Genomic DNA, 13,224 nt, shown 5'->3' with positions numbered 1-13,224 from the left:
GTGTGCTGTTTCACTGTGTTCCCCACCCAGCACACCCACCATGACTCAACCCCCACAACAGTGGAGGTCTGGGTCAAGCCAAACAGAGCTAGGAGTGCTGAACAGTCTCACTCACTCACTGAGTCAATAATGTGGTGAGTTGGCAGTATCTTTTCACTCTCCTGTCACTATTGTTTCTGTAATTATCTTCCACATACTGTTTATGTTCATATCTAATTTACAAAATATTGAGGGTCATGGATGATTCTCAGGAAGCTCTGTCATAATCTGGGAAATGCCTTTAGATTGTTTGGATTGCTGCCCAGATGCATCAGCCATTTGTCACAAAAATCAAGAGATCTCTGGGTTGCTTGCCTTTGCCCTTCAATCCTGGCATGATTCCAACCCCACCCCCCGGCTTTGAGGAAAATTCACTGAAGTACTTCAAAATTCCTAGTTCAATTGACTGAAATTGGGCCTATTAAAAATGAATTTTAATTGAATAGGAATAGATTTGAAAAAAATAGTAATTGGGAATAAATTTTATAAAGCTCTCACTCCAGGGAATAAAAATGGGCAAAGTAACTAAGGCAGGAAACTTTTTGATGATAGAATAATGATGGACAGGAAAGATCTCCAAGCCTGAATTACATTATCACACTATGCTGAAAAAGATTCACGGGAACAAGCCATCAATAGTCTCCAACTCCTGCCAATTCTCCCAGTAACCAAGTGATAACAGTCAATTGACATAGAGCTAGAAAATTATTTTCCTTCTTTCTTGATGATGAAATCTGGTCCAATTTTATCCACATTGAATATGATTTATATTTCTTAGTGTTTCACCAACAGATAGAAATTTGTATTCTCAGTTTTACATTAAGTCACCTTGGCCATGCAGCTTCAGTTCAACTTGGTTTGGCTTCTGACACCAATACCATGAATCTGAAGAGGACTTAACCGAGTTACTTTTTCAATGAATATTAGCTTTGTCCATCATCCTAGAGGTTGATAAATTTTGTAATACTATTTGTAGAGGACAAGGCATATGTCTCTTTCAATTCAATTCAAGTATAACTGTCATGTAACTGTATATGAATACAGCCAAACGAGACAGCATTACTATGGGGTCAATGTGCAAAGACACATTATCAACAGTCGCAAACAGTAAGCCCACGCAGGATCACAATCATGTAATAAGCCCTGAGGCCCACCTCCCCTACCCCATCCGCCCACACCACCGCAGCTTGATGGTACAACTCAACCAACCTATATAGAATATCAGTAAAAATACAACAACACAGAATATGCATATATATTTTTTCTCACTCCTTATGGGTGGTGTGTATATGTATTTTTCCCTCAATCGCGGGTCCTCTACCAGAGGCCTGTAAGCTTAAGGATTCGGCGCAGCATCCTTTCTGTTCCTAGTAGTGTGCTCTTCTGGACTGGGATCTCAGATGTTGTTCCTGGGATTTGTTGGAGCCACTCTCCCAGTCCAGGTGTCACAGCTCCAGGTGCTCCTATCACCACCGGGATTACTCCAGCTTTAACCTTCCACATCCTTTATCCGCTTTATCAAGCCCTGGTATCTCTCCAGCTTCGTATATTCTTTCTTCCTGATGTTACTGTAATTCAGGATTGTCACATCTATTAATTTGTTCCTTGTCCAGTATTACTATGTCTGGTTACCTGCTTATCAGTCTGTATTTGAAAGACCTAAAGGATCTTAGTTTGTCGTTCTCCATTACCTTCTCGGGTGTTTCCCATTCGGACTTGGGAGTGTCCAATCCATACTCAGCACAGATGTTCCTGTATACAATTCCTGCAACTTGGTTGTGCCATTCAGTGTATGCTGTTCCTGCCTGCATCTTGCACCCTGTAACAATGTCCTGGATGATTTCAGCGGATTCCTTACACAGTCTGCATCTTGCTTCTATTGCTCTTGTGCAGTCACGAGCAGTGCCTCTGTGCTGTCCATTTCCAGCCATTGGTAAGGCTTTCTTATGTCAGCCACCTCTGATATCTGGCGATGATGCATCCAGTGCAGTGGCTTGTCCTGCCGTGGCCTCTGGTCCTCTGGCTCTGCTTCACCCACTTCCATTTCCATGTCCCCTGCCTGCTGTCTTAGGCATTCTCCTAGCAGGTCATCCTTAGGGGCCATCTTCCTGACATACTCATGGATGTTTCACATTTCTTCCAGGACTGTGGTCTTGACACTTGCAAGTCCCCATCCTCCTTTATTCCAGAGGGTGTACAGTCGCTTGATGTTGGACTTTGGATGGAATCCTTCATGTATTGCTAATATTTCTGGGTCTTGAAGTCAGCAGCTTCCAGTTCGTTCCTTGGCCAGCATACTATTGCAGCTGGGTACCTGATGACTGGTAGGGCGAATGTGTTTATGGCTCTGCTCTTGTTCTTCCCATTCAGCTGGATTTTTAGGATCTGTCTCACTCTTTGGATGAACTTAGATGTTGCAGCCTTCCTTGTGTCCTCATCATGGCTTCCATGTGCCTGCAGGATACCCAGGTATTTGTAACTATCCTGTACGCCTGGTATGTGGCCTGCAGATAACTCAACTCCTTCGGTCTTGATGAATTTGCCTCTTTTCACTATCATCTGGCTGCACTTTTCCAGTACAACTTTACAACCTTATTAGATAGATTAGTGAGTCAATGTCTCTTTCATTTCTGGCATGCAGCTTGATGTCATCCATGTACAGGAGGCAGCTGATGGCCACATCACTCTTGAACCTGTACCCATATCCACTCTTTGAGATGATCTGGCTGAGGGGGTTCAAGCATGTCCAGGGCAGCAGTCGGGGTAGTGCATCACCCTGGTACATTCCACATCTGATGGTCACTTGTGCTATTAGCTTTGAGTTAACGCCTAGCATTGTCCTCCAATGGCCCATTCAGTTCTTGATGAAGGTCATTAGTGTCTTGTTTACCTTGTACAGACATTCCAGGATCCATGTGTGGGGCATTGAGTCATGTGCTTTCTGGTATCAATCCAAACTGTGCTTGGGTTGGTTTGGAGTCTCATGTGACTGCTTTGTACTTGGGTCCTCTGGTTCCATTACCAATCACCCTCTGAGCAGGACTCAAGAATTTACACTCCTGTTCCTTCAGCTTGGTGGCTATAATGCCTGATAGGAGCTTTCATGTTGTTGACAGACAGGTTATAGGCTAGTTGTTTGATTGTGTTGCTTCTTTGTGAGGATCTTTCACTATGAGTACTGTCCTTCCTTGAGTTAGCCACTCATGGTGGGTGCTTGCTTCAAGCAGCTGGTTCACTTGATCTTCCAGCCATGTATGTGGTGCTGTTAGTTTGTCAGCCAGCGGGCGTGGATCATGTCTGGCCCTGGTGATGTCCAGTTCCTCATACTTGCTACCTGTTGCTGGACATCTGCTGTGATGGTGACTGGTTTTTCCTCTGGGAGATTACAGATGTTTACTTGTAGGTCTTTCAGCCATTGGGCACTGGTGCATTGTAATGCTTATTTCTCCCGTATACTCTTCTGGTAGTTGCTGTTTTGGTTGGTTCAGGTACTGGCATTTTGTTGCTCTGGAACTGTGTGAATACTTTTCCTGGTTCTTTGGAGAAGAGTGCATTTATTTGCTTGGCCTCTGCGTCCTTAGTGTACCTCTGTAGTCTAGTAGCAAGAGCTATTAACTGTTGCTTGGCAGTTTCCAGGGCTTTGGCCATGGACATGCCTCTGTATTTCCTTAGTAGCCAAAATGCGTCTTTGATCTTCACACCTTTCTGCAGCTCAATTAGTCTGCTGAACTCTGCTCTTGAGTTTTCATCTTCACTATATGTTAGTTCAGACTCCCCACCCCAGCTCACCAGTATCATCTGTCGACTGGCCCAGTCCTTGCACTGAGGCCCAACTCCCACTAGGCGAATCAGTGGCTTTGATGCCAGTCCTCGCATATACAAGCACGGATAGAATAGTAGTAAAAACACAACCAGACAAATACATATATCTATATAATATTAGTCCAGACCCCCAGTCCATTTTAAATTTTCAGTTGCCACAACTGCGATGGCTTGGATGCCTGTCTGGCGGTTGAAATGCACGCAATCCTGCAGCTTGAAGTCAGAGTCCATTGAGTGCAGCTAAAAATATCTACAGTCGGCCACAAGAGAGCTTGTCTTCTGCGAAACCCTGGGAGGGCAGCTCCGACTCCATTCTGGACACCGCGCCACACCGCCCCCAGTGAAGCCTAATGGCTCCGTCCCATCACTCCGGGCAGCTGCAAATGGGCGACACCGTGGCTTCAGGCCTAGTTGCCACTACAACTGAGGACTAAGCCTTTTCCATCCACCCCTGCTCGCATCTAATAAATTAGTGAATGCAACTTATGGCGTACCAGATTAACAATGTTCCAAAGAGGTCTTGTGATCACAAGAAAAGCAACCATAACAGCCGCTCGCTATTTGACTGTAAGCCTCCGTCGACTCGGGCAGAAGCACCTTCAATATCTCTGCCAGCAAGCAGTAGACCTGCAGTACTTTAAGTTCTTAACATATAGCAGGACCTCGTCATCATTAGGTGTGCGTTTAAGTAGAACGGTAGCACCTTTTGTTGACGCCGTAGAAGCTGCTGCAACCAGTTGCACCACCATTTTAAGATTATAATTCTTTCAGCATATTAAGGAGAACTAAAGGGGTTGATAGAAACTGTTCCTGCTGTTTGCACCTAGAATTACGCAACAGTTTTAAAATTTAGAGCCAAGCCTTTTGATTGTGAAGATGGGAAATATCTCTACATGTAAAGGGAGGTAGAAGTTTGGTACTCCCTTCCCCAGACAGCTTTTGACGTTATCAGTCATTAATTTATTGTACAAAAGATAAAAGGATGAGGTTAGTACACATAAGCATGTACTCACAGAATTAAAGAATAGGCTTGCGTGGTTACATGTCCTACTTCTGCTCCTTTGTTCCTATTTCTTAACGAATAGATATTTTGTGGATCAGCAATCCTATATATTTTGTGACTTAATTCTATCTAAGACATCCTCAGCTATTTCCTTCTCTGGCAAAACTGGGTCTCACCCTCAATAATTTCCCTTTCGACCTCTCACTTTCTCCAAACCCAAGCTGTAGTTATGGGGGCTCATGTGGACCCCAGCTATGCCTTCCTTTTTGGCGGTTACGCCGAACAGTCCATGTACCAAGCCTACACCGAAAACGCTCCCCAACTTTTTCTACACTACGTTGACAACTGGATTGCTGCTGCTTCCTCTATCCATGCTGAGCTCATTGATTTCATCAACTATTAACTTCAACCCTGCCTCAAATTTACTTAACCAATCTCTGACACCTCCGCTTTCTTAATCTCACTGTCTCCGTCTCTGGATTCAAACTATTTACTGCCATATTTTACAAACCAATTGATTATCACAGTTATTTTGACCTTAGCACTTCCCACCCTGTCACTTGTAAAAACTGCTATTCCCTTTTTTCAGTTCCTCTGTGTCCACCACATCTGTTCTCAGAATGAGCCTTGGCATCTGATAGGTCCTCCCTTTTCAAAGAACAAGATTACCCTTTCACCACCATTAATGGTGCTCTCAACTGCGTTCCCTTCATTTCCCAGGCATTTGTCCGCATCTAATCCTCTCATCACCATAACAGGGATGGGGTTCCCCTTGTCCTTGCCTCCCACCCCACAAGCATTAGTACCTAGAACATCTTTCTGTGTAACTTTCACCATTTCTAACGGTGTCCTGCCACCTAGCACCTTTCTCCCTCTCTTCCATCCCTCTCCACTTTCCAAGGGCATCACTTTGTACTTGACTCCGTTGTCCACTCATCCCTCCCTACAGATCTCCCTCCTAACACTTATCCCTGCAAGCGTGACAAGTGCTACACCTGTCCCTACATATCCTACCTCACCACCATTCAGAGCCTCGAACAGTCCCTTTATGTGAGGTGACACTTCATCTGTGAGTCTTTCAGGGCTATCTACTGGATCCGGTGCTCCTGGTATGGGCTCCCCTACATCGGTGAGATCCAACGTAGATTGGGGGACCACTTAGTTGTTCCATCCACTTCAAAAGCCAGGATCACCTGGTGGCCATCCATTTCAATTTGACTTCCCATTCTGACATGTCTGTTCATGGCCTTCTCTACTGCCATAATGAGGCCATACTCAGATTAGAAGAGCAACATCTATATGCTACTAAAACACTCATGCTCTGTTTGTCTGTTTGTGACCTCCAATTAGCGCAAACGGTGCATAATAGCGGCACTATTTTTGGCTAAATCGACTTAAAATGCACTAACTTACAGAATGCAGGCAAAGTTCAGGGCTGTATATTCGTATAAAATTGCTCACTCGCCAAAATTAGCAGCCCAGCTTTCACCCGAGAGCTGACGTCAGCCATGATGGAAACCGCGACGCGGCACCACGATGCATGCGCACAGCCAGCCTCAGAAGCGACTAACAATGCTCACAGCAGCGACACCAACCGGAGCAAAGGGCAGGGCTGCTGTATTTTGAGCAGTCACATTCTGCTAACCACCATCAGCATGTGCAGGATTGGGACAGATCAAACTGAGACCCATCAATAAGAGATAATTAAATCTTATTGTAATGACGTACTTTGAGACGCCCATCAAACCCTTTGCTGCAGTCAAAGGACAGCAGTGACTATATCACGTCCATTTAGGAGAGCGCCAACTGCATGATCAAGAATAATCAGCATCCTGGAGGCTTTGGTGTTACTGCTTCATATCTTCTATCCAGCATTAGGGTAAAAAAATATGGTCAGCCTAATTATGCCGCGTGGAAAGAGAAGGGGGACATTATGGTCAAGAGATGACGCCAAACTTCGTCGGGAAGCGGCAAGGAGAGGGAGAGAACAAGGATCGGATGAGGCCAGGGCCGCACAACTCCAGGATCAAAGAGTTTTTTTTTGTTTTGTTTTGGGGTTTTGATTTTGCTTTAGATTAGAATAAAATATATCTTTTCAATATATGGTTAATTTACTGTACATAGTTATGGGGCATTTTAATCTTGTTTCTGTTTCCATATCAATGTATTTTGTATTCATCTATGCAAGTGATTAATAAAAATATTAAAAAAGAAAAAAAAAGAGTCAGGACAAAAAAGATGAGAGAAGAAGAGACAGAGGAGGAGAGGCATGAACGTCTCCAGAATGACAACAACTGGCATAGAAGGAGGAGCGATGAGGAGACAAAGGAGCAGAGAAATGCATGTCTCCAAGATCAGAGACAAAGAATAAACAGCAGAAGAGATGAAGACATGGCAGATGAAAGGACTGCACATCTCCAGAATGACAACGAGATGCACAAGGGTGGCAGATCAACCAGAAATGAAGCCATCAAAAGTGTCCTTCGTTAAACAAGGAGGAGCTTATTTGCCTTGCTATGCGTCATTCTTCTTTAATAACCTGAGGTTTTCTTCAATTTCCAAAGCAAAACGATACCAATAGCATTCAGGAAAATTTAGTGTTCATTCTGGTCACATCAGACTGCACTACCATTCTCTCAAAGGGTGCCCCAATGGGTTACCTCATTGTCTAGTCTCTTATTATGTCTAGGTACCCTTCAGTTTGATGGCATGAACATTAATTTCTCTAAATTCTGTAACTACACCCCCAAATCTCTTTTCTCTTTTTCCTTCATTTGGTTCCCCTTCTTTTCCTTCTCCTCACCTCTTCCTTCCCTTTCTTCCATGCTCCACTGTCCTCTCCTATTAAATTCCTCCCTCTTTAACCCTTTACCTCTTCCACCTATCAGTTCCCAATTTCTTACTTCATCCTCACCTGGTTTTGCCTTTCACCTGCCAGTTTGTATACCTTCCCCTCTCCCCAATACATTATTCTGGCTGCTGCACTTTCCTTTCCGTTTCTGACGAGGAGTCTTGGCCAAAACATCAGCTGTTTATTCCCCTGCCTGACTTGCTGAGTTCTTCCAGCATTTTGTTTATGTTGTTCAAGATTTTTAGCATCTGCAGAATTTGTTCTGATTATGTTCAGCAATTTGAACCGCTTTATCTCACTGCAACATACTCACTTTCTGCAAGATTGAAGACTGATGCAAAGTAATTCATTTAAGACCTGGGCCATGAGAGTTCATTCCCATACTGTACATCCTGAGGAATCCATCATTATCTCAGTAGATTTTTATTCGTCCTTGTCGTTAACTTAGCTAAAACTAGTTCTATATGAAATGTGACATAATTTCTAACCTACAGCAGTCTTTTTGTTAAGTAAATGATTCACAATGAACCACCAACTCCACGTTATTGACCGTGTCAGTAGGCCTGAATTTCAAATTTCCATCAATTAGTTACTGCATTTTTACCTCTACCGATTAAATTTCTGATTTTATGAGTGGACATGCAGAGCATAAATCAATTAAAGTAGCAGAACTGTTTAAGACTATTTAGGACTGTGTCGCACATTGCAATTTTTCTAACATATAATTCAACGTGTGGTGTGTGAATTATCATAGTTGTCACAATATTGAAGTGGTGTAGAATCTGGCTGTTATGTGTTTTGAATGTTTTATATGGATTTTTATTTCCTTTGATTCTGTATAAACTAAATCAACATTTGAAGAAATGCATTATTTTTGCCTGACTTATTTTTTTGTTATTCCATAGTGCTTCCTTCCTGCCCCAGAGTGGTATTTTTTTATCAAGACATTCCAGTGGTGGCTTAAATAACCTAAGTGAATCTGGCAATTCTTCTGGCTCTGATTCAGAGAGTGAAACCACCTCTACAGACAGTGAAGGAGCATCGAGTGAAGGAGCATCAAGGGCCCCCACTCCTGAGGTATGACAGCTAGTCAGCAGAATAGTGGAAAATTAATGTTCACCTTTAAGCCTACATTTATTTCTTTACTAAAATACATGTTGAGTGGGAGTGAAAAAGTAAATGTTTAGATCAATTGCTTAGAAATTATAGTCATATAAATGTGTTTCTTATAATTTTATGCAACTGAAAATTGCATTTATTTCCCCCCACTTCCTGGCCCAACCCTCATCCTGGACAAGAATGCTGTAAATCCACTTTCATGTCATTTCACATCATAATGGAAATCTAATCAGGTTTTTTTCTAAGAATCTGCTTAATATCCTGGTGCATTTTCCCATCACTGCTGCGGAACCACTGATCCTTCTGATTCTCCCTATTCGCTCTCCCCCACAACCTATTTGCTTCTGCTGCCTTGAGCCTCTTGGATGTAATGGAAGTTTCCAGCAGAAGTTTGATGAGCAGAGAGATCATTGATAATCATCAACATGAAATGGTATTTGATAAGATGCCTGCCACTGTCAGATGTTTTGCACCTGTTGGGCATGTCACTGTTTCGTGACCAAAATTATCAGTTTTGAAATGCACTAGATTAATTATGTGGTAGTAATTTTGTTTCTTGACAAGAGGACTCCAGTTGCAGTAGAATTAGTTGTAGCAGCTAAATACAGAAGGCAAATGTGAAACTCTATTAGCAAAATATCAGACCTCATTTTTGATTACATTTCAGAATGGGTAGATGGTCAAATATAAAATTAAGTATTCATTCAATTTTGATCAGATGTCTCACTGATTCACTAATGCAAAGTAGTATTTTATTTTATAACTGGAAATTAGTCACGGCTGGATTCTAAAAATTCCAAAAGAATTGGCGTATGCATTTCAGAACCATGTGAACACAAGGACCAAAGTAAGCTATTCAGCCCCTCTTTGTCTTGGTTCCCCTAATACTTACACTAAACAAAAGTACCTAGATTTTCCCCACCAGGAGGACTGCACTTTAAAGGATCAACCATTTTAGCAAATGACTGTCCTAATTCTACTCTAAACCCTGTGCAATCTGTATGATCTACCATTGTAGATGCAACAGATCCAAAAGTGCTTCCTCTTCCAAAAATATATTTTATTTTGTTTACTTTGTATCTAAACCGATGAGAGCTTTCTGATGAAGTTGTATGAAATGCGGAAAGGGGAGATCTATCGAATGTGGTTTGCACAGCCTTCCAAAAGGTATCTGATACATTTGCTATGAAATGAATAGCTGCAGCATGGAAGGGGGAAGTTTCTATATAACTGAAAAGAGTAGTAAACTGTTCTTCAATGGAGGAAAGTGTGTAGTGGACTTCCCCAAAGATCAGTATTTGGATCATTGCTTGAGAATGATTTGTACTCATGTATATGGCAGGTTTATAACTACTATTGTTGTATTGAACTCTGAGGAGGATCATCATAGACGTCTGGGAGGTATAGATATGATAGAATGGGTGCTGAGTTAACAAATCAATTTTAATTTTGAGAAATGGGGTGTTTTACATTTTGGGGAAAATGAGAAAGTACAGCACAAGAACAGGCCATTCACCCGCAATGTTGTGCCGAACCAGCTAAACGAATCAAAAACACCCAAACACTAATCCCTCCTACCTACACCATGTCCATATCCCTCCATCTTCCTTACATCCATGTACCTATCCAAACTACTCTTAAAAAGCTCTAATGTATTTGCTTCTACCACCATACTAGGCAGTACATTCCAGGCATCCATCACTCTGAGTAAAAAAACACTTGCCCCTCACATTCCCGCTTGAACCCTACTCCTCTCACCTTCAATGCATGCCCTCTGATATTAGACATTTCAGCCCTAGAAACAGATACACTCTGTCCATGCTGCCTATGCCTCGCGTAATCTTGTAAACCTCTACCAAATCTCCCCGTAGTCTCTGATGATCCAGAGAAAACAACCTAAGTTTATCCAGCCTTCCATGATAGCACATGACCTCTAAACCAGGCAGCAACCTGGTAATCCTCGTATGCATCCTCTCCAAAGCCTCAACATCCTTCCTATAATGGGGCGATCAGAACTGTATGCAGTAACCTAGATGTGGCCTAACCAGAGGTGTTTTTTTTTAAAGTTGCAACATAACCTCCTGACTTTTGAACTCAATGCCTTGACTAATAAAAGCAAGCATTCTGTAAGCCTCTTCACCACCTTATTGACCTGTGTAGTCACTTTCAAAAAGCTATGAACTTGGATGCCAAGATCTCTCTGCTCAGCAACACTTGCCCTTAACAGTGTACTGTCTTCTTGCACTTGCCCTACTGAGGTGCAACACCTCACATTTATCTGGGCTAAACTCCATCTGCTATTTCTCCACCCAGATCTGCAACTGGCCTACATTGTGCTGTATTCTTTGCCAGTCTTCTACACTATCCACGACTCCATCAATCTTGGTATCAACTGCAAATTTACTAACCCACCCATCTACATTTTCATCCATACCATTTATATACATTACAAACAACAAAGGTCCCAGCACAGATCCCTGCAGAACTCCACTAATTACAGACCTCCAGCTCAAATAAGTTCCTTCAACCATTACCCTGTCTTTTATTTGCAAGCCAGTTCTGAATCCAAGCAGCCAATTCACCACGTACCCCATAAGTCTTAATCGTCTGGATTAGCCTCCACTTTGTCAAATGCCTTACTAAAATCCATGTCAGCAACATCCACTGCCCAATCCTCATCAATCTCTTTCGTCACCTTGTCAAAAAACTCAAGTTGGTAAGGCACGACCTGCCACACATAAAGCCATGATGGCTTTCTCTAATTAGGACGTGGGTTTAAAATGCGCACATACTGTATTGGATCTCAAAGAATTTTCTCCAGCAATTTCCCTACAACTGACGTGAGACTCTTTGGTCTATAGTTCCCAGAATTTTCCCTTGTTCCCTGTCCTAAATAGAGATGCAACGTTAGCCACTTGCCAATCCTCCAGGACCTTACCTGTGGCTAGAAAGGACAAAAAGAAACTGGTCAAGGGCCCAACAATCTCGTTTCTTGCTTCTTTCAATAGCTGGATGTAAATCCCATCAGGCTTCAGGGACCTGTCCACCTTAATACTCACTAGAAGGCCCAACACTTCCTCCTGCTTCACCTCTAAGTGTCCTAATGTATTTATGCTCTCAGCACTGATCCCCTGGTCCTCCATATCCTTTTCCTTGGTAAGTATTGAAGCAAAGTACTCATTAAGTCCCTCACTCACGTTTGCTGCATCCAAACAAATGTTCTTTATTCTTGAGTAGTCCCACCCTCTCCCTAGTTATCCTTTTACTCTTGATGTATTTATAAAATGCCTTCGGATTCACCTTAATCCTATTTGCCAAGGAAATTTAATGGCCCCTCATAGCTTTTGTGATTCCTTTCTGGCTTCTTTCTGCTTATGTACTTCATTTGATCCTGACTTCCAAAGCTTCACATACTTTTCCTTTTCCTTCTTGACTAAATTTATTCTCACTAAGAGTGAGTTTATTGAATACCTACAAGATGGCTTTTTAGAGCAGTTTGTTGTTGAGCCTACTAGGGGATCAGCTATACTGGGTTGGTTGTTATATACTAAACTGGAGGTGATTAGGAAGCTTAAGGTAAAAGAAACTTCAGGAGGCAGTGATCACAATATGATTGGGTGTAACTTGAAATTTGATAGGGAGAAAGTAAAGTCTAGCGTAGCAGTATTTCAGTGGAGTAAAGGAAATCACAGTGGTATGAGAGAGGAGTTGGCCAAAGTAAATTGGAAGGAGCTGCTGCCAGGGATGACAGCAGAGCAGCAATGGTGAATTCAAAAAAACAAAGAAATACTCAAATGACAAAATAGTACAACCGTGGCTGACAAGGGAAGTCAAAGCTAATGTAAAAACAAGAGATACGGCATGCAACAACACAAAAATTTGTAGTAAGACAGAGGATTGGGAAGCTTTTAAAACCCTACAGAGAGCAATTAAAATAATTATTAGGAGGGAAAAGATGAAATATGAAAGCAAGCTAACAAACAATATCAAAGTAGATAGTAAAACCTTTTTCAAGTATGTTTTAAAAAATAGAGATGAAAGTGGATATAGGACCGCTAGAAAATGAGGTTGGAGAAATAATAACGGGGGCCAAGGAGATGGCCAATGAGCTAAATGAGTATTTTGTACCAGTCTTCACTGTGGAAGACACTAGCAATGTGCCGGATGTTGAAGGGTGTGAGGGAAGAGAAGTGAGTGCAGTTACTTTTACAAGGGAGAAGGTGCTCAAAAGTTGAAAGATCTAAGAGTACATAAGTCATGAGGACCAGATGAACTACATCCGGTTGTAAAGAGGTAGCGGAAGAGATTGTGGAGCATATCTTTCAAAAATATTTGGACTCTGGCATGGTGCCAAAGGACTGGATAATTGCAAATGTCACTCTGCTCTTTA

At 42.2% G+C, this 13,224-nt stretch overlaps 1 protein-coding gene across 2 annotated transcripts in view; it reads left to right on the top strand.

Moving 5' to 3' along the window:
* Positions 1-13,224, top strand: part of LOC134344162 (AF4/FMR2 family member 1-like) — a 160,460-nt gene that overhangs the window by 113,719 nt on the left and 33,517 nt on the right. For both annotated transcript variants that reach the window (XM_063043501.1, XM_063043500.1), the window contains exon 10: positions 8,621-8,792. In XM_063043501.1, the coding sequence (XP_062899571.1) occupies positions 8,621-8,792 (172 nt within the window). The remainder of the gene's footprint in view (positions 1-8,620; positions 8,793-13,224) is intronic.

This window comes from Mobula hypostoma, chromosome 3, assembly GCF_963921235.1.
Source record: "Mobula hypostoma chromosome 3, sMobHyp1.1, whole genome shotgun sequence".
Taxonomy (NCBI): Eukaryota; Metazoa; Chordata; class Chondrichthyes; order Myliobatiformes; family Myliobatidae; genus Mobula; species Mobula hypostoma.
Note: the sequence above shows the minus strand (reverse complement) of the source record. Positions and strands in the feature narration are given on the sequence as shown.